We start from the raw sequence: 22,728 nt of genomic DNA, 5'->3' as shown, positions 1-22,728 counted from the left end.
ACTTTTTAGTTCTAATTTAATATCCGAATAAAGCGGAAGCTTGCAGCTCCCAACAAACAAATATATATTTTTCTATTCAGTACATCTAAATTGATTAATTTGCATACGTAGCCATCAATAACGGCATAAACTTGTTAGCAACTTGTTCTGCTGTGCTCGTATACTAGCGAGCAACAGTGGAGACATGTTTGACATTATGGGTATTATGCATCTCTAAAATCTCCAAATATTCATAAATTCTTGTTTTTATCTTAATAAAATATTATTGTAATCGCCCGCTACCCATTTTCGATAAAACTTTATTCTACAAATATACCGTACAAATACTAAAGTAAACCTAAGACAATATTTAGTATTGTTTTCCATACTTAAGTATTTCTTAATTATTATCTGAAAAATACTAGCTTTAAAATTAAGCTTGCTATCGGTTTTTATCGATTTGCGGGGCGGAAGTGACCGTGGCAAAATTGGAAGCAATCCGCGTCCAAACATAACAAGTGCTGTCGAAAATTATAGTTCTATTTCTGATTTGTATAACATTTTGAATATTACCAAATTAAGTACAAATACGAATTGGGCGTTGATTCACCTTTAAAAACATTATATTTAAATTGGTTTTATCATTCATAAAATTACAAATAGATTGTTAATCTCTTAGAGATAAAAATGTAAACGATTAGGCTGACCATTATTTCTATAATTTTTCAAAAATTTGTTTTTCGAATAAACTTTTTGTTTTAAATCGCACTCTTGTTATATGTGTTAAACCTATCAGCTTTCTAGCTCTCTGCAAACGCTCTCATATGATAGTAAGCATTATTACTTTGGTAGCAACCAATTACAACTTTGAAATTTCTTTAGGTTTGCTTTATTTATAGTACACATGCTTACACAGTTATACAATTTATATGTTTTTATTGGATTGCATAAACATACTATACTATACAATAACATCGTGTATTGTGGCAGAACATACGAATTTCTCTGGGCCTTATTCCATGATCTTTCTATATATATTTATATATATACATACATATATAAATTAATTTTTTCTTGCAATTTGATATTTTTATGTGTTTATGTTTGTTGCCCTATCTCGCGTTATTTGTTATCTTCGAGTACACAATTATGCATTAATTGGTTTCATCATTGAATATAGAGTTGAAAAATGGATTAAGACTTTTCACAGCCACACCTACAAGCAATTATATTGTATTAAGTTACTTCTTTTATATATATTAAACTCTTACCCTTGCCAGCGGATTGCTCTTTTGAGTCGCGCCAAATACACAGCGATTCCTTCTGTATTACATAACCATCGTAAAGCTCACCAAATAATTCACTTAATAATCCTAAAAAGAGAACTATACTTGACACAAGATTTTATAAGAAATCGGATTTAACAAACCTCTAGGATGCTCCAAGCTATGGACAAGGAGCTGCACTGCATATAAGCATTCAAGTTGTAGGTCATCGTTGGAATCAATATAACGTTGCAAAACTGGTATACAAACTTTTTGAAAAATTTCAGGTTCAAGCTTATAACTATGTTCTTTATAGACAATTGCAAAGTTACAAAGAGTTTTAGTCAAGCCTCTAATAAAAATTTTATCGGGAACAACTATATTGCCCTAGAATAATAGATATAGAAAAATATTTAAGATTTTATGATCAATAAATTAAAATAGAGACACAACTTACATTACTGTAATCAATGACGCAATCTGCAGTTGAACCTTCCTTTATTAAGTGTTCAATATGTTCTATCACATTTTCGATGTGCTTCTCCAAGGACATGCGTTCTTCAATCACTGGTTTTTCAATTCACTCTCGACGTATTCAAACCTCTTCACATACAAACGTATAATGTATTACAAAGAAAATGTAAAGAAAGGAAGAGACAACTTACATTGGATTCAATGAAATTTTTCACTTCGCTGTCAGGCATAAAGTCAACCCAACGTATGTTAAACTTCTTCCACATGTTTCGAGTAAAGTTAGGTCCAACTTCCCGTGTACAATATGTTAAGTAAGTTTTAAGGAAATGTTTACCCTCGCAAGATGGATTATCTCGTAGATTTTAGTCCACAAATCAGAGAGTGTCAAAACTTTCTTTACTACGAGGGGACCTACAATTATAGACAAAATGATTGCGTTGTTGAAGTGCCAGATGATGTCAAATTGGCAAGTAAAATGACTAGAATTAGTTTCTAGCCACCCTGTTCTGTTTCGGATAAATAGCGTAGATACATACCAGCAAATTGAAGAACATATAACCATAAATCTGGAATATCAACGATTAAATCGTTTGCATACTCGGTAAATTCTTTGTATGCAAGCTGAAAGTGCTCGACGGAAATATAATTTTCCTGGATAAGCGTCGCAATCATATTAGCTAAATATCGCCTGTACTGTTTATCAACATTCGCTAAATGCAAATAATCGGTAAGAATATAGAACAAAAAGCCACAGCGTTGTTGTTCCGATATCCGTTTGAAACATTCGACTACCGTTAAAGTGTCCGTTTTCTTAGATGTCGTCGCCAGATCGATAAGATCGGAGACGACTGATTTAAAAAGCTTCAGGTCAGTGGGGCGTGGTTCAACAAACACGGCTTGTGGCGCAACATTTCTCGATTGCGATGCAGAATTAGATATAGATGATGAGGCCATTGATGAAGGCAACTGATGATCGTTGCCTCTGTAGATGCCGCCAACGTTTCCGGCGCTATTGTTGCTAAGAGCGGTTCCCATAGCCTGATGGAATATGTAAGCATTAGTAGGCTATATACTACGTACTGTTAAAAACTTTTCTTGATTGACTGTCACTAACTCACCAAAATATTAATATAAGATAGATTGTGCAATAAATCTCAGCTGGATATAAATTTTTCATCATATAAAAGCAATTCGGTATTTTCAACAATTGTAATTTTAAACTTTATAATTTTGTATTTTTCAAAAATATCGTTTTTGTTCAGTTTTTTGTTTGTCTCTAGATCTATATTTAATGCATAAAAAAAACGAGCTTAGAATCATGTGTAACAATTATTTTTCTTTATGCCGCCTGCACAACTCAACCGTAGCTTGTGCTCAATTGTTAGATACCCGCTCGCCATTTTAAATAAAAGAAAAATGGTGCGGTATTCATTTTAAATAACGTCAAAACCATTAAAAATGTTAAAAATATACATATATGGAGCTCAAATCATACCAGTTTATCATTAAAACAAACTAACCCGTATTAAGTTCGCGTTTTTCCCACACCTACAGAATTTCTACAATTATTATCTGATCGCAAACAAATTTAATGACGAATATAGTTATTATTGTGTATATCAAAAATTAATAGTAAAGTGCCAACTTACTTCCCTTAGGTAACACAGTGTTATTTGACCTGCACGCATAATCTTTGGTTTTTCTAACACTTCTAAATTCTTGTATAACATGTTTTATACCCGCTACCCATAGGGTAGAATGGTATTATAACTTTGTGCCGGCAGGAAATGTATGGAACAAGTAGAAGGAAGCATCTCCGACATTATAAAGTATATATATTCTTGATCAGCGTCAACAGCCGAGACGATCTAGCCATGTCCGTCTGTCCGTCTGTGTGTCTGTCCGTATGAACACCTAGATCTCAGAGACTATAAGAGATAGAGCTATAATTTTTTCGACAGCATTTTTATGTTTGCACGCAGATCAAGTTTGTTTCAAATTTTTGCCACGCCCACTTCCGCCCCCGCAAATCAAAAAAAATCGAATAGCAAGCGTTATTTTAAAGCTAGAGCTGCGAATTTTGGTGTATACAATAACAACTATAGTAGTTGTGATTCCTGAAAATTTGATTGCGATCAGATGAAAATTGTGGAAGGTATTAAATAAATACTTTTGTATGGGCAAAAACGCCTTCTTACTAGTTGCTTTGGCCGACAATCTGGTACATTGTGCTGTCTATGGTATATTTTGTATGTGGTACCATATCGATATACCAAATATACCTCTCGGTATATTTTTAGTATTTGTATAGTATTTTCGGTATATTTTTAAAAATAATACCGCAATATATTGCTTTTACTCAAAATGGGTAGCGGGTATCTCACAGTCGAGCACACTCGACTGTAACTTTCTTGTTTTGTTTTAAAATCCACTACATAGATTTATGACAAATTTTTAGTCATATTGTTTTAAGTATTTCAAAAATGTCGAAAATAAATGTAAAAATTATTTTGATTTATACAATTTATCTTGATCTAGATCTGTAATGTGAAACTTACTCTTTCCAAAAATCATTTTTTTTTTATTTATACTAGGATTCAAAAAGTATTTACTATTTAGACCAAGCGCATCCGTTTGAATGATAGGGTGCAAAAGTAAACAAACTTAGGCATGAAGACGAAGAATTATGCGATACTGTATCGTTCATTCATTGAATCTCCGCACCCACTTATGGAATTATGCGGCGGAAGGTTGTAATTTTCCGAAATTTTCATTGATGCAGCCCAGTCTAGTCCTGTATCGCTTTTATTCAACAAATAATATTGCGTTTCAAGTTGTGTCGCTTAATTTTTTCAAATTAACTTGCTTAAACACAATAGATCGATTTTTAAATTACATTTAAATAAGTTCAAAAGGATAGTCAATTATTTAATTTAATTTAATTTTAATACATACATACAAATAAATACTTATTTATTTTACCTAGTGCCGCAATTATTTCCGTATTTAATAATAATTTATTAAATTTTTCTTCTATATTTTTCATCTTCTTGATTGTTTTCAATGATTGAAAAATTTAAGAATTTAATTTGTCTGAGTAAGAAAATACACAAAGTATGTTAAAACATAATCGCAAACTAATAATCATGATAATACTAATAAGTTGACACGCTGAGTTAAAAGTTTTCTATTATAACATAAACTGCAGTTCGCTTGTAAAAACACTTATATTAATGTTGACTTGTGGTTCAAAAATTGACTTATTACGCAATCTATACTCGTAAGTTAGTTAGGACATAGAAAAAATAAATAAAAAAACATACCTTGTTAGAAAGTCTCGCAGGTGGCACCTGTTGTGTGTACTTGGAGTGACTAGCAGATTTTTGTAATGAAGTCGAGTTAAGCATTCCACCGCGGTTTTGAGAGTGCTGCTGTGCAACCCGTGACGAAGAATTCTCCCGCGATCCCTGTGAGGAACCAGTTCTAGAGTGGATGCCTATGAAATGAAAATTTATATTTTGTGCTAAACAATTAGTAATTATAATCACTTACCTCGGTCGTTATAACGATCTCGCTCCATGGACCCCTTGTTATAAGATCCCTTATTTCTGGGTCCACTGCGATCACGATCACGGTCGGACATGTTTTTGTCAATGAGAGAAGAAAGTGCAGCAAATGAATTTGACGGTGTTGTGGTTGGTGTTGAAGATTGTCTGCTAGCATTATTCCAAATAAATTGAGATACTCCTCCCATTTTCTTAGTATCCAAATTCTGATTAAGTTGTAATGTCTAGAAGCATAGCAAGTTTTATATTAGTATACACTTTTACTTATTCAACTATCGGATAACAAAACGATCGAAAAAGACATTTATTTGTTAATTTTGCGCATCACTTTCTCAATTTCATAAAAAGACTTACCAGACCTTCCAGTTTGTTGCTATCAACTGCTTGAGAGCGACTACCTTTGCTAGTCTGCACATGCCACGTGTTGTCGTCATTGTTGCCATTGGAGTGAGCACTGTTAGCTCCTCCTCCACCACCACTATTCGAATTGCTATTTCCATTGTTGCTGTTGCCGCCTAATTGTTGATGTCGTAGATTGCTACCTACGTCAATGCGTTGACTATGACTGCCACCATACCCTCCACCAGTGGATCGTCCATCAAATCGACCATTACCACGATCATCACGTTTACCACCTGGACCACCAGCCTGGGGTCCATTGGCACTTGAGGACGATGATGATAATGAGCCACTATAGTTCATATATTGTGCCGATAGCTGTTCATTCTTTGCTTCCTTCTCAATTTGTCCCATGGTTTTGGGTGCCTCATTTCGGGTCGATTGCCATTTGTTTTGCGCAAATCAATAACATCCTGCAGCATAAAACGCACTCGCGAACTGACTTTGGCCCCATCTTTTCGGTTTTGGATGCAATCGACTGCATTTGTGATATGGATTTCTCGAGTGAATAGCAACGACTGGAAACCTTAGAATTCACCGGTGTTTGCTCAAATTTCGCGCCAACAGTCGTCAACAGTTTACATAGGCATTCGAGCATATCCTCTGAATGCGGATTAAGCAGTGTATCGATGCATGAGTAAATAATTTTGCCCGTTAGCATAGATATTTTAAAGAGCTCCCCAATGAAGCGAACAGTGCCACCAGAACGACGTCGAATTTTACGCTCTTCTTCTTCGAGCAGAGCTTCCAGCTCCGCCTTCTCATTGGGATCTTGACATTTTTGATTTTATCTACAATCGGTTGAAGTTTCTTCTCTTTGGCCGTGCTTTGCGACACATTCTGTGTAAACTCGCGCTCTGTTTTATCCAACAAAGCATTTCGAAAATGCTGCAAATTTGTTTTAGTGCCACTTTCCATTCGCTCGTCGCGCGCCTTCACTTCGCTAATTAGCCGATGGCACAGTCGAGCATAAGAAACAGAAAAATTAGGCTCGTCAATAGCTTTCTCAAACACGAGTACAATCACCTCATCCATTTTATCGGGTGTATCGATTTTCAGCTTGATTATCTCTTCGACCAAAGTATCAAATCGCTCAGGCGTTAGTTTATTAAGAATACCACGGACGCGGCGCACAAGTTCATCTTTCTCATGACTGTTCTTATTGTTGGAGCCCTCACCAGTGTCAGTGTAATCTTGTTTATTGTGGGTTCGCGGACGCCAAGCATTTTCAGTTTCATTGAGTTTGACGTCTTGGTTAAGCGACAGATTCACATGGATCATGCCCTTCATGCTACTTCTGCCCCCGCTTGCACACCGGACATGGAAACATGCGATTGTTTGCCTACGAAATTGCCACCCATAGACTCGTTGTTACGATTACCACCTCCTCCAACTACACCCACCATTGATTGTACACGCTTATTGCTGTTGTTATTGTTGTTGCGCATAAATAGTGGCATGAGATTTGGATGCGGTAGTATTGAAACATTTTGACTTCGGGTTGTACACGTGACGCTTTCGCTTCACGCAACAGCATCAGTTGCTCACGATCATATTGTTTTTGCCACCCGGATTACTGGGAGACCATTGATCTTTGTTATAATTAATCAACGATGTAGCAAATGAGGATGAAGACGATTCTGCGCTGGAGGCGGATGTGCCGATCAATATTCCTTCCTCTTCCTCATTTCGCTCTTTATCTTTCAATACAATACTTGGTTGTATTACTTGTGTTGCTTCAGTTGTTGGTGCAATCTCTGCTGTAACAATATTATCCACACTCTCAGCAGATTGTTCTTTAACTGATTCAACAATATTTGATTCTCCTTCAGTCTGTAACAAATTTTGAGCACGATCAGTTTCATCAGGGATACTTTCGTGAGAGGTGATTTGATGGGGTAGCGATAAGGGCATCGTCGAATCATTAGTCGTCTGCCCAACAAATCCATCCACTACTTGTATATTTGAAACATTTTGTTCTATCATATTGGGCATGTTGGAGACATGGTCGGAAATTTCAGCTACTAGATGCTCAGATGTTAGTTGTTGTTTTAACGATGATACTTCATTTCTATTTTAGCGGAATCGATTTTGGGATCGACCTCAACAATATCAATCTGCTCAGGCGACATGAACTTTGATTGTGTTTGCTGTTGTTGCTGTTGGTTTTCGAGATGCGATTGCTCCTGCAGTTGCGAATAATTATGCTGTTGATGACTTTGAAGTGCAACAGATTCTGTTGGCTGTTTCTTGGGCTGTATACTACTCTCATTCGTCGTCGTATCAATAGCTGTGTTTTCTTCTGCCGCAGCATTATCCACTTTGACTAAATCGAAAAGAGAATATACATGTAGTTAAATATGCGAATATTCTTAGTAATTAATACTGATGATTTTTCATTTACTTATACCTAATGATTGTTTTGGAATCAGAACATTTAATTATTTTTATCGAAATTATTGTATACAATTTTTACATAGGTCGAATGCAATGTAATCACCATTACTCCAATAAATATATAAATATAAAATAAAAATAAAAAATCGTAGTTTTCCAGTTTTCTAGCTTAGCAGGTGATAATAAAGAATACATCATAATTATAGCGAAATTTTGCTTCTCTCTACTTCTTCTGGTCTTCCTTAAATTGAATTTTAGGACAGGGATTAAGACGCTCTCAGGCACAGAAATTCAATGTAGCTTCAATGTAGTAAAATTGGGAAGATTTATCTCCAATCTTTTCACCCTATTTTCAAGCTGCTAAAAAAATTTATTCGAAATTTTTTGTCACATAAATGGGGCAATAATACTCTCCGTGAAATATATACATAAAAATTTGCAAAATTTCTAATACATGTCTATAGATAGACCTATTTTTGATCTGTATTCGAGTTAGCTTAGCCATGTTTGGCTGCATATGCACCGACTACTTTTGATAGGTAGGTCTCAGCGATCCGAAGAGACAGACGCCTCCAATGTTGTATTTTTAGTTTATTTCTTTTCTATATTTTCTATATCACAGCAGATGTGCTCCCAAAAAATCCACAACCAATATAAAACTCTTAATAGTAGACACTTGAATTTTGTTTAAATTTATTGACATAATTATTTTTGAACTTTTTATTGTGAGCAATAGTCATTTGGGTACGTGTATACGCTTGTATGTATTACTTTGAGCTTGTATTAACATGTTTGTTTTATTATTATTATTCTGTTAATCAAGGTTGCCAAGGTTTTACTAAAACCATTTTCTATTTGTGAAAATAAGATAAGCACAAAAAGAACAAAAAAATAGTACAAGGGATTCTATGATTTACTTCATTGAAATTTGTTAAGTAGTTCTCTGTTATTTGTCATATGTTGCCTGATTAATACAAATTGCAATATTCTCAGTATCGTTCCTTTTGCCATTTATAAAAAAAACTTCCGGAAAAAATTTTGATTACGTTTTTTCGCAAAAATGACTTACGAGAATTTACCCAATATGTAACATACCCATAGGTAGATCAACTATAGATAATTCTGTCCATTATAGATTTCGCAGCAATTTTGGCAATAATGAAAAGGGATTTACATATATATATATATATATAAAGGTCATTCGTTAATTGTTGGAATGGTTCCCATTAAAAGTAAATTAACCCAATTGTGTAGGTGAATTCATTAAATGTGTCTGATGTGCTCGCAAAAATATATACATAAATAATATCAACAAGAAGTCTATAGAAATCTGTGCTTCTCTACTTCTAGAATACTCAATATTTCTTTTCTCAATAAAGGCGAAAACATGTCCCTCCCGTCAACTTATTTCAAAGTTCTATACATAGACAGCTGATATTAAATCGCAGCAGTACTTTTAAATGGAAATCAGAATGATCGCGATCAACGAACGACGGACCGACCGCGGTTTGAGTAGGGAGCAGGGAGCAAGCAAAACTAAAATCGTTTCTGTGCAAAACAAACAGTAAGAGGAGAAAGCGCCATAAACAAGCTACTATAACAGCAAGATAGCCTTAATATCTCAGGGCTAAAGCAAACGTGAATACCAACACAATGACACACAATTGTATCACTCTCGCAACTACTCCCAAAACACGTGGTGATCGTGTGCGGAAGCAAATGAATGAACCAAAACAACTCTGCGCATATAAGTAAGAGAGATAAAGAGAGAGAAGAGCATTCAATTTTATTCTTTCTTAGATAAGCTCCTACGCATGCGGTTATACTAGAATAAAACGATATGAGAACAACCCTAGCCATTTCATCTTATCTCTCTGTTATATACATACGTGTTAGTATGCATGCTTATATTGAAATAGTTGAACATATCTATGAAATTTGCATAGAAAGAGGAATGACACCTCTTCGAGAGCATAAGAAACAGTTCCAGACAACTTAAATCAGATTGGTTGAGAAAAGTTTTACTACAGAGCAAATAATAATCAGTATTCATATAATTTTCTTTGTATGCCATTTGTAGAAAGTAAGAATAAATTAGATGAATATCTATATACCGCTGACATGGCGTATTACGAGTATCTGTGACATAATTGATGCGAACATGTCTTAAATATTCTATTTATAATGTTTAATCTTAAAGCCCAAACTGGGTTGAAATCTTCTTTTGGTCCGATAGCCAAACGACGGACAAAGCCTTGTAAACGTTTGCTAATTCCAAAAGCACAGTTTTGTGAGTCAGTCAGTCAGCTTTCCCGTAACGTAAGTCCTATTGTTTTTGTTTTATTATTTTGATGAAGATGTTTAACAAAATTTAAGTAATTAGTCACAATATTAATCAAAGAATTTTAGTTGTACCCAACTCTCCCCATGAAATAGTTTCCGAACTAACAATCATTTTGTATCCGATGGGGTTTATTTAGATCAGTTTGCATAATTTTTAAACGTAATAATATGTAAATAAATGAGCGAACACTGATCTCCGTAAAGAATTGTTTCTCTAATGGAAATGGCGTTATCAAATCTGTCGTAAACGCTGATCAAAATAGGTAAGAAAGCTACAGTCGAGTGTGCTCGACTGTGAGATACCCGCTACCCATTTTGAATAAAATCGCAAAATATTCCGGTATTATTTTCAAAATATACCGAAAATACCACAAGAATACTAAAAATATGCCAAATGGTATATTTGGTATATCGATATAGTACCACATTCAAAATATACCATAGACGGCACAATATACCAGATTATCAGCCAAAGCAGCTAAGACCCCCAGTAAGTAGGCGTTTTTGCCCATACAAAAGTATTTCTTTAATAACTCCACAATATTTATCTGATCGCAACCAAATTTTCAGAAACCATACATACTATTGATATTATTGTATACACCAAAATTCTAGCTTTCAAACCACGCTTTTTATTCAATTTTTTTGATTTGAGGGGGCGGAAGTGGGCATGGTAAAAATTTGGAACAAACTTGATCTGCGTGCAAACATAACAAATGCTGTCGAAAAATTATAGCTCTATCTCTTATAGTCTCTGAGATCCAGTGTTTCATACGGACAGACACAAAGACAGACAGACGGACAAGGCTTGATCGTCTCGGCTATTGATGCTGATGAAGAATATATATACTTTATAGAGTCGGAGATGCCTCCTTATATCTGTTACATACATTTCCTGGCGGCACAAAGTTATAATACCCTTCTACTCTATGCGTAGCGGGTATAAACATATAAGTCCGTATATTCAAAGTGAAAAACAACTATTAAAGCTACAGTTGAGTGTGCTTCACCTATTATGAATAAAAGCAAAATATCGCAGTACTGTTCACAAATTATACCAAAAATTATACAAAAATACTACAAAATATACCAAATAGTAAATTTGATGTGTCAATATACTTGTAGTATTATAATCGAAATATACCAAAGACAGCACAATATACCAGATTGTCGGCCAAAGTAACCATACAAAAGTGTTTCTTTTATAACTTCGACAATTTTTATCTGAAACCAACTTGATCTGCGGGCAAAACGTAACAAATGCTGTCGAAAAATATTATAACTCTCTCTTATAGTCTCTCAAATCCAGTGTTTCATACGGACAGACAGCCATTGCTAGATCGTTTCCACTGTTGATGCTGATCAAGAATCTATATACTTTATAGGGTCTGTTTCTCATTGTATTCCAATAGTGCTTCGAATGATTAAATAATGGAGTTACTGGTGTGCAAATTTGATTTCCTAATTGTAGAACACTTACATTTCTTTGGTGTATGATTTATTGCATTTGGTTATGCCGATTCTATAGCGTATATGAGATTTTGATAGTATATCATCTTTAAAAATTTGAATTTTATATTTTAATATTATTATTTTAGGCAGAAGGAGAAATCTCCAACCCAATAAATGATATACATATATTTTTATATTTTATTATAGCTACAATATGATATATAAGATATACATATATTTTTATATTTTATTATAGCTACAATATGATTTGGTTGCGATCAGATAAAAATTTCACATATTGGGATTAATTGGGAATATGGATAAAAAGACTACTTCTGCATCTAAGTTGTTTTGGCTGACATTCTGGTACTGGTACTTTGTACTCTATGGTATATTTATACCCGCTACCCATAAGGTAGAAGGGTATTATAACTTTGTGCCGGCAGGAAATGTCTGTAACAGGTAGAAGAAGGCATCTCCGACCCTATAAATTATATATATTCTTGATCAGCGTCAACAGCCGAGACGATCTAGCCGTGTCTGTCTGTCCGTCTGTCCGTATGAACACCTAGGTCTCAGAGACTATAAGAGATAGAGCTATAAATTTTTCCGAAAGCATTTGTTATGTTTGCAAGCAGACCAAGTTTGTTTTCACACTGCGAATTTTGGTATATACAATAATAACAATGGTATTTGTGATACCTGAAAATTTGGTTGCGATCAGATAAAAATTGTTTAAGTTATTGAAAAAATAGTTTTGTATGGGCAAAAACGCCTTCTATATATGCATTGTATGTATACGTATACGTATGTACATGTTCCTCAATATTTGTATCTGTATGCATAGAGGCACGATAGCTCTATTGGTAGAGTGCAAGCATGTGCATGTTTTGGTACTCGGGTTCGAGCCCGCTGTGTATATATATGCTCGCCTATATTAGTATCTGTATACATAAAGGGTTCATAAGTAATGCGATAGCTTTGGTGGTAGAGTGCAAGCCGAGCAAGTTGTGGTGCTCTAATTCGAGATTATTACCGCAATATTTTGCTTTTATTCAAAATGGGTAGTGGGTATCTCACAGTCGAGCACACTCGACTGTAGCTTTCTTACTTATTTTATATCAGAATAACAGAAATAAACTTCGGTAGATTTTAGTATTGTTTGGCATATTATTATACGCATAGTTCTTACTCGGACTGATTGATAGAAAGCGGGCATGACTACAACGCCTTCTTTGTTCACGCTGATCAATAATATAAATTAAGCAATTTATTGATAGAACATTTTATTATATACCATTGGGAATCTTATACAAATAAAAGTAAAAATATTTTTGAAGTCATTAAATTGCATTCTTGTGATGTTGACAGAATGCAGATGTTGCACTTTGTGCAGATCCTCAACGGTAAGTTTGCGAAACTATGATCGCCTTTAATTATTGAGAGACCGTGAACGGAGACACAGCAATGCGGTAGTCATTAATTTGAAGGCATAGTTCCCTCAATAATAATGCGCGCCTATAATTTCCCTAAGCTCGCCTGTAAGTTTACAAGTATTGAGCACCGCTACTTAGTCATTTGTAGTTAAATCATGTAACCAGGGACACAATTGGTCATGATTCAACTTGTCGGTACGTAGGAGCGAACTCTTTAATTTTCATATTTATCATCAATATTAATATTAATTTTGTCTACCTACATTTATCAGAGTTCATACTGACAGACGGACATGGGTATATCGTCTCGGCTGTTGACCCATCAAAAATATATGTACTTTACAGTATCGGAGATGCCTCCTTCTGCGTGTTACATACATTTCCTTGAGGCCCAAAGTTATAATACCCTTCTACCCCATGGGTAGTGGGTATAAAAATGCGTTCAATATAATTTTCAGATACTCTTGAAATGGTGTACCCCTTCAATCTCGACTTCGTTAGCGAGGAACAACATATTAAAATGTCGCATTTAAATAAAAGAATCCCTGATTACTAATTAATAAGTATTAATGATTATTAATAATTATTACCTACAGAATGCGCACGCTGTTTGCCAAGATTATGCTGGTCAGAGAAGTACAAAATTTTACTCCATTAAATTATTTTTAACATGTGTTTTATTCTTTTACACAAAATACGCTATTTCCAGGTTTTCAATCGAACGCGATTGTAGTCTTCTCACTTGATTTTAAAGCAGACAGTACGTAATATATATATTCACGAATCATTAAGACGGTAGATATTATTGAGTAGCTTTAAAAATAAGGCAGCTTTAGAATTACATGGATTGTAGGATTGTTTGATATGTGATAAGACTTGAGAATTATGAAGGACTTACCATTTGCAAATGTAGAAGACAATTCAGTTTCATCTTTTGAAGCGACTATAGGAATTCTGCAAGTAAATGATTGCAATTCAATTAAATTGACGTGGCTTTAAGTTGAAGGATGAGAAATTACTTTTAATTGGCTTACTTTTGCTCTTGGTCTTTTGTGGAGTTGGTAATATTTCGACAGAAGGTGCATCGGACATGGCTGATACTACTGGGGTTTGACCCCCATCTTGGCGATGAGCGGAGATTTGATCTAAATGAAAGGTATTGTTAATAAGAATAAATCAAATTGAAATTATGACATCGGTGTTATACCTATTTTACACGGAACATTGGCCCTTGTTTCTAAACTGCCTTGAAGGACCACACCAGTAAGAATTGATTCGGACTGTGGAGCGCATAAAGACATATCTGGTTGAACAACGGCGGCTAATGTCGCCGCAGGCACTTGATGTGAAACAGATATTTGATCCTGGTATTCGTCCGCAGTCGAATTATTCTGAAAATATGAATAAAATTATTCAATGAAAATTATGAGTTCAGTCCCTAGGTATATTTGGGTAGCACTTACTTTATCCAGATCGTCGAGAATATTCTTTCGTGTTGCTGGATCAATAATCTGCAATCGATGTTGATGACGTCGTCTACTGGAAGGCGGCGCTTGTACCGATGGTGTTACGTTCGGTGTGAGGACACCAACACCTACCATTGGAGGAACACCTACTTGACCGGTACCAGTGCCACCGACACCGAGTACAGTATTTGTACCCGACTGTACTGCTCCAGTCAGTAGTTGCATTTGTGGCGATGACGCCCCTGGACCAGCCTGGACCAATGGTCCATTGGGACCTCCGGGCTGCACGGGCTGCATCGAATTGTTAATGTTTACGTTTGTGTTAACCGCTACCCACTTCGTGAATGTGGTGGTTGTTGCGGTAATGTTGATAGATATGAATAGGGATAGTAGGAAATGGGTCCCGGAGCATATTGTATATGTGGTGCTGGAAATGTGGGTTGGCGTTGACTAAATGGAGGGAACTGCTGTAGCACTACATTCGGATACATTGCTGACATATGCACATGTCGAGCACCTCCGCTACCACCGCCGGGACCTCTTGGAGCATTCGATGTGGGTGGAGGTCCACGAAATATTCCACCAGTTTGTGGATTTGAACGGGTGTTCCCAGAACTGTTGTTGCCCGATGACACAAACTGTAATAACGACGATAGAACTTTAATTGTAAATAAATTGAACTGCAGTGTCCCATTACATATATATTTTTAAAACTATATTTAAAAGCTGTTTTAACGTTGCATTTACAATAAATTTTCAATCATATAGAAATCCAAAAAAATCGGAAAAAACATTAAGAATAAAATTTACAAAACGCTAATATAAAATTATTACGCAAATAAATACAAATATGTTTATCATCAATGTTATAACATTTGTGGAGGTACATTGTATCTGACAGTATTACGAGCAATTATGCGATTCAGCCTCACGCCATCGCTAAACTTTACTTGAAGTATTTTGAGATTCAACAAAATATAATTTAAACAAGAAAGTTAAAGTCGAGTGTGCTCGACTGTGAGATACCCAATACCCATTTGGAATTAAAGAAAATCAATGCGGTATTAACTTTAAGAGGTAAGAGGCTTAATATATTATTGTCGGCCAAGGCAACTATGTCGTAAGTAAGCGTTTTTCCCCATGCAAAACTATTTCTTTAATGACTGATTTTTGTCTGATCGAAACAAAATTTTCAGGAATTTTATAGAATATAGTTATTAACCATATAATACACAGATGCCTTAACTCTTGAAGCAAAACGTCTCAGTATTATTGCGACCCGAGAAGAGCCGAGCGCTGCGATTAGAACCACAGAGCGTCGTTGGCTCATTTCGAAATTCACACGCTCAGTTCAGTCGCAGATCGAATTCGGAACAATGACCACGACCGTACTTCGTTGCGCTGTGCTTTCGTTTGTCTTTATGTGTCTATGTAACTACATGCTCGCCTATATTGGGATGTGTATGCATGTGAAGTTTTCAAATGTTCAGTGGCCTCGCAGATAAGCAGCACGTCAATTTTGTTTTGCCGCTACGAAACTCTCAAAGATGAAGACGATAACAATCGCTCGTGTCTTGGATGTTTGCAGTTAAATGGCGACTGCATAAAGACTGCGTTGGCTATGCTGATAGTTTGCAAGCCTAACATATTGTGGTGTTCAAGTTCGATTCCCGATCGAGAATACGTGTACACATTTTAGCGCTAGCTCCTTATATGCGAGGCAACTACACGTTGCAAAACTTCAAATGCATTTCATATGGACCAACCAATTAAATAAATATAGGCGAGCATGTAGTTACATAGACGCATACACTCGTGCCCATCGTTACGAAATCGATCTGCGAATGAACTGAGTGTGTGACGTACTCTGCGCACTGCATTTGAACATCGAATTTCGAAATGAGCCGAAGAGGCTATGGGATTCTAATCGCAGCGCTCGACTGTTTCAAGAGTTAAAGCTCTACATATGTATTACATGGTTAGTGATTATATGTACCAAAAATCAAAATGAACAAATAGTCTCAAAGATTTAAGTGTTCATACGGACAGAAAGACATGGCTCTGTCGTCTCGGCTGTTGCTGATCTATAGTTAATCGGGTCGGAGATGCCCACTTCTGACTGTTACATACATTTTCTCCCGGCACAAAGTTATAAAATCAAATGAGCTTATATAAAAAAGTTTTGGTTGTAGGTTTTTACTCTTATTTTTAGTTGAAAAGCATAATTTACTATAAGAAACTTCTTTATACCATATGGACCTACCAATCAAATAAACTATGGAGAATCGAAAAAAATTAACAAATCTTTTCACTCCATTGTTGCTAATCGGAATGAGCGGACATTAACTTGAACGTAAAAACATACTAAGAAAGAACAAGTAAAAACATTACTACTTTGTGTTAAAGGTATCAAAAATACACCCCAAGAAGGACGTTTGTAGCCCGTTGTCTGGAGCTTACATAGTTCCTAAAAGGTAGGTGACGGATGAATAGACTGGCATCCCAATAAACCCTTCAAGGTTATTTTAAAAAGTGAACAAGTATATACTGGATCTTAATATGAATAAGAGTTCGTGGTCAAATCGATTGCTACCCCAAAAGGAAATAATACACATAAAAATTGTAATTGTAATTAAATTGTACCAGTTATGTGGAGATATAATAATATCATACAAATACACTTGTGAAATAAAACAGATAATGCTGTATAAATTTTCGCTGATTTGTTTAAGTCATGTATTTTACCTCTTGGGTTGGTTGGAAACTACTATTTGATAGTAGATTACTGTTTTTATAGTCGAATTTCCTATTATCGATACAACTGACGTTAACACCATTTACAACGCCTAGAAGACCCTTGTCATGTAAAGCATAAGGTGGGGCACTAGAACTGCCAACAGCGAGCCCATGCGAATTGGCCAATGTTATAATGCTTTGATTGTGATTACTCCCGTTAGCAGTACCGTTAGAGTTGACACAGTGTGTAGTACAATTGGAGACTATAGCATTGTTGCTTGTGGTATTGTTACCGGCGCAGCTTTTCGTCATATCTGATACAGATAACGCTGTAACGCTTCCCACAAAGCGACATTTCGAGTCGATGATTCCGCTGCTGGCGCCAGTCAATTGTGATGCCCTATGCGGACCGGCAAGATTGTAGATTGCAGTTGAACTCATCTCGCTGGTGTTGATTTGACAACTGTTAACACTCATTATGTTGCCGCCACTACAGATCACTGACGACGGCGGTTGTTGAGATCCAACTGTGAGTGTTGGAGCCATCGACGGTCGATGGTTTAGCACATTTGCGTAGCTTTGCTGGGACTGTGACTGATTTTGTTGATGTGATTGTGCCTGATGTGATGAAGGCATATGAGAACTCTGTTGAGCATTTGTGGTTGTTGTTGTTTTAATATTGATACAACATTGTATGCCTTGTTTATCTGAAATTGCGGCTGTGTTGTACTGTGTTGCGGTAGAGATGGCTGCTTTGAACCTGCAGCAACCGGTTGCATTGTTGAGGCATATTTTTGTTGGTTTTTTATTTATCGGCAAAATCTACAACAGATTGAAAATATTTCATATTGTCGTCGCTACATGAAAACATATAGCAAATACAACAATAAATATAACATAATTCAAATTGAAATACAAACCAAAAATAAATAAAGCCAGCGACATAAACAAAAATAAGCAACAAAAGTGAGAAATTTGGGAATAAAAGGCATCTACGAATCGAAAATGAGTGAACCATTGAAGTTAATCATCTTGTGAAACCTCTTATAGATTTATTCATCATTCTCTAATTCAAATCTTTGCGATTATCAAAAGGCTGGTAAATAGACAGAAATTATTTCTGAAGATTAAAACTTCGAATACATTTAGTTTAAAACTTAAACAAAAAGAAATAATAACATTTTCTTCATTTGAAGACCGCGAAAAGCCAACTTTTTCGATAACAAACATGTTTCCAACTCACTGGAACATAGAACTTCAACAATTTGAAGTGGATTAGAATAAGATAACATATATCACAATATGGAAGACCTTTGAAAAATATCTCTTTATTTAATCTGCATATCAAATTTAATTTTAATTTTAAATATTGTGGACATTCTATAGGGTCGTAGTAAGTACAAAGTAGGGAATTTTTTTAAACCGAGTTTTCAAAGCCCTTAAAATAAGTGATTTAACAAATAATTTTCTAACTATTCGTGATTGCTAAACAACTACTGATTTTTGTTTTCTTATTGCGTTTAGAAGTCAGATGTTCCCTTATAAAGATTTGAAATTGAACGAAAGGAAATTAAAAATAAGTAAAAATCTCAGAAAAGAAGTTTAGTACGAATCAAAATCAACATAATATTGAAATTTTTCAAAGCAAATACTCATAATCAAATAGTATGACCAGGGTTGCCAATTTGTGGGGAATTCCCAAAGTGCAGGGAATTTTAAGTTGATTGGGGATTTATTGGGGATTGGCATTATGTGGGGAAAATGCGGGGATTTTTAAATTTTTGATTTCCTGTCCTTTATAAATTTGGGACAGCACAAAAATTAGACGATGAATGGCGAGCTCACGCAATGCTGGATTTTTGTCAACATGGGCTTGAACTTCAAAATAACATTGATGCTGAATGTTACTGGAGTAAAGTATTTCGTCTGAAAAACGCTGCGGGAGAATACTTGTTTCCAAATATGAAAATTGTTATTTCGTCGTTGCTGATACTGCCTTTTTCAAATGCATCGGTCGAGTGCAAATTTAGTGTTCTTAAGAATTTGAAAACGGAATACCGGAATCGAATGAATACAGATATTGTTGTATCATTTATGGCTGCAAGAGAAGGCATTAAAAACTAGGCGGCAGCGTCAAGTTCAACCCGTCGAGCAAAATGCTATCCACAAAAATATGGAAAACAATATGAATGTTAACTGTTTGAGTTTTTATTTTAATTAATTAAAAATACTAATATAGTTATACTCAGCTTTTTATTGTTTCATTTAAAAAAAACCTATGTGGGGAATTTGTGGGGAATCAGCGGATTTTTGTCCCCAAATTGGGGAATTTTATCCCGATTTTTGGGGAAATGTATAAATTTGCATTGGCAACCCTGAGTATGACTCAACTATTCTAAAAGTGAAAATCTTTTAGTAATACAGAAACCTGTATTTTCACAAATAACATCTATTACAGTATCAAAATCAATGAATTTTAAATACAACTCTTAACATCAAAGTTGTACCAATAATAAAAAAGTTGAAATTTCAAAAAAAAATTTTAAGTTCATAAAAAGTCGATTATGTCCGACTGTAAGATACCCGGCACCCATTTAAGTCTAGAAGCTAAGAGTAATTTATATTACTAAATAATATATTTTAAGATTATGATGGGTTGTGCGTGTTAACAATTTGAAACAAACTTGGCCTTACTGCAATGTCAGCAAGGATATAAGACAAATGGTAGCTCTTAATCTTATGTTTTATGTGGTTTTGATGCTCATACAGACATATTAGTGTATCGTCTCGAATGAAAACGCTGAATTGTAATATACATTTGTACTACATACAATTACCCCACTGGGTTGCGGGCTTACGATAGGTATAACTTACTTTTGATACATTGCCAAGCATTATTAAGAATTCACTTACCATATTTTGGGGCTGCATGTTTCTTGAAATTTCCGTTTGTGTTGATAAATTTGTTGGTGAAGGTCGCATAACGAAAATCTCACAATGTTGTTAAAACGGCTCGGTCCGTTTTACATACGTAGCGATCGGGGCGAATTATTACCCGCTGACAATGCGTCAAACAACCATTTGAATACTACTTCAAGAGATGACAAGTTAGTAGACTCTACGATTGGTTATTGCAAGCTCACCTAAAAGAATTTAGCAGTTTGATAATATGCCAAAGACTGGACCTGAAATTAAGCAAAAATATGAAACATTTATCTACATATGTATGTAGTTGAGATTAATAAACACTGTTATTATGATGTGCACGCTACACATAAATATATGTGACGCACATACATGTATACACAATAAATGCTGCCGAGGTTTCGACTCATTTGTTGCAACTTTTCCAGCACATGTCAAAAGTCCTGACAAAACACTTCACAATCATGCTTAACTCTTCACATTTGCCGACGTTGTCTTACATGCGTGCAAACGCAACTTTCAAATTAAATGTGGAAGACATTAAGAAAATTTTAGGAAAACAACAACCAATGCAAATATGCCGCGTGGTAATGCGTTTTCGAATACTTTATAACTTGAAAATATATTGCAGGTGATCAACGTCAACGATTTGCACTATGTGTACTTTTATATGTCATCATGTAATTTTACTTTTTACATTCGACTCTGCAACATTTGTTACCTGCAGCATTCGACGATAGATTGACAAGCAATTGTATGTGTACTGAAGACAACAACGTCTGCTCCAAACAGTAAATGTGGTATATTAGTTAGTTAAGGTATATTCGCTTTTAATATGTTAATTTTAAAAAACAATTTATTTCTACAATTTCATTCCACATGCAATGTGCTGTGTGGGAATGGTGACATCGCATCGATATTAGCGATATCGAAATCGTATTGAAAATCCAAAGTTGATTTTACGGTTTCGATATACTGTTTCCACATTGTTGATTATTAAATAGTCGCAAATTACCGATATTACCGATAGCACGAAGAAATTAAAAATATTATTCGTTATCGAAATATTACAAAAAAATTGTGAAAAATCAACTTAGTTTTCATGTTTGCATTTTAAATTCAAAACGATTCCTAATACATGGAACAAGTTTAAATTAAATAAGTTAAATAAGTTTCGACTGTATTTTGCTGTCTTTATGGACCACTTTAAGGCAACGACAAAAATTAATTTACATATGCATGTACATATATTTTGAATTTAATTGTTACTATCAATTATTTAATGTGTGCCATCCACATTGCCTAATATTCTGAATGTCCTGGGTTGCGATTCCAAAAAATATCAAATTTGACGGAGATTGACTAAATACAAATATTAAAAAGAAGTAAATCTACATTTTCTTGGTTTTTATTTTCGATTAATAATTAATTTACATATGCATGTATATTTTGAATTTAATTGTTACTATCAATTATTTAATGTGTGCCATCCACATTGCCTAATATTCTGAATGTCCTGGGTTCCGATTCCAAAAAATATCAAATTTGACGGAGATTGACTAAATACAAATATTAAAAAAGAAGTAAATCTACATTTTCTTGGTTTTTATTTTCGATTAATAATTAATTTACATATGCATGTATATTTTGAATTTAATTGTTACTATCAATTATTTAATGTGTGCCATCCACATTGCCTAATATTCTGAATGTGCTGGGTTCCGATTCCAAAAAACATCAAATTTGACGGAGATTGACTAAATACAAAAATTAAAAAAGAAGTACAGTAGAATCCGGTTATAGCGACTTTTAAGGGAACACCTACGAACCAAAAGTTGAAAAATAAAATTTTGTATATTTTATGGTTGCCATAGGTTTTAAAATGCAACTAATTAAGACGCTATAAGCGGCGTCGTTATAACCGGATTCTACTGTAATTGTACATTTTCTATGTTTTTATTTTCGATTAATAATTAATCGATCTGCCGTGATCTCACTGTTCGAGCTGTTATTGGAATCGAGTCAAATCGAAGCGGTTTCGAATTTTAATAACGAGGGTTTTCTTCTTCGTCAATATATGTACATATTTTCACCGTTATGTCTTTGGAGATGTACTCTAAAAATACTTTTATTATTATTATACCCGCTACACATAGGGTAGAAGGGTATTATAACTTTGTGCCGGCAGGAAATGTATGTAACAGGTTGAAGGAGGCATCTCCGACCCTATAAGGTATATATATTCTTGATCAGCGTCAACAGCCGAGACGATCTAGCCATGTCCGTATCA

At 34.9% G+C, this 22,728-nt stretch overlaps 1 protein-coding gene across 1 annotated transcript; it reads right to left on the bottom strand.

The window, feature by feature from the left end:
* Positions 1 to 764: 764 nt before the first annotated feature.
* Positions 765 to 21,358, bottom strand: LOC133846938 (eukaryotic translation initiation factor 4 gamma 1). The gene is given in 27 exon segments (XM_062281650.1): positions 765 to 1,195; positions 1,251 to 1,352; positions 1,409 to 1,631; positions 1,702 to 1,817; positions 1,820 to 1,847; positions 1,910 to 2,082; positions 2,085 to 2,129; positions 2,255 to 2,756; positions 5,042 to 5,214; positions 5,271 to 5,508; positions 5,639 to 6,078; positions 6,081 to 6,143; positions 6,146 to 6,466; positions 6,469 to 6,990; positions 6,993 to 7,175; positions 7,178 to 7,246; positions 7,249 to 7,759; positions 13,068 to 13,119; positions 14,256 to 14,265; positions 14,346 to 14,456; positions 14,519 to 14,702; positions 14,775 to 15,112; positions 15,115 to 15,415; positions 17,523 to 18,182; positions 18,185 to 18,335; positions 20,427 to 20,698; positions 21,160 to 21,358. Coding segments are annotated over 25 exon segments (5,535 nt in total). The 5' UTR covers positions 18,293 to 18,335; positions 20,427 to 20,698; positions 21,160 to 21,358; the 3' UTR covers positions 765 to 1,133.
* Positions 21,359 to 22,728: the final 1,370 nt, after the last annotated feature.

Source organism: Drosophila sulfurigaster, chromosome 4 (genome assembly GCF_023558435.1).
Source record: "Drosophila sulfurigaster albostrigata strain 15112-1811.04 chromosome 4, ASM2355843v2, whole genome shotgun sequence".
Taxonomy (NCBI): Eukaryota; Metazoa; Arthropoda; class Insecta; order Diptera; family Drosophilidae; genus Drosophila; species Drosophila sulfurigaster.
The sequence above is the reverse complement of the archived record's forward strand: the minus strand, read 5'-3'. Positions and strand labels throughout refer to the sequence as shown.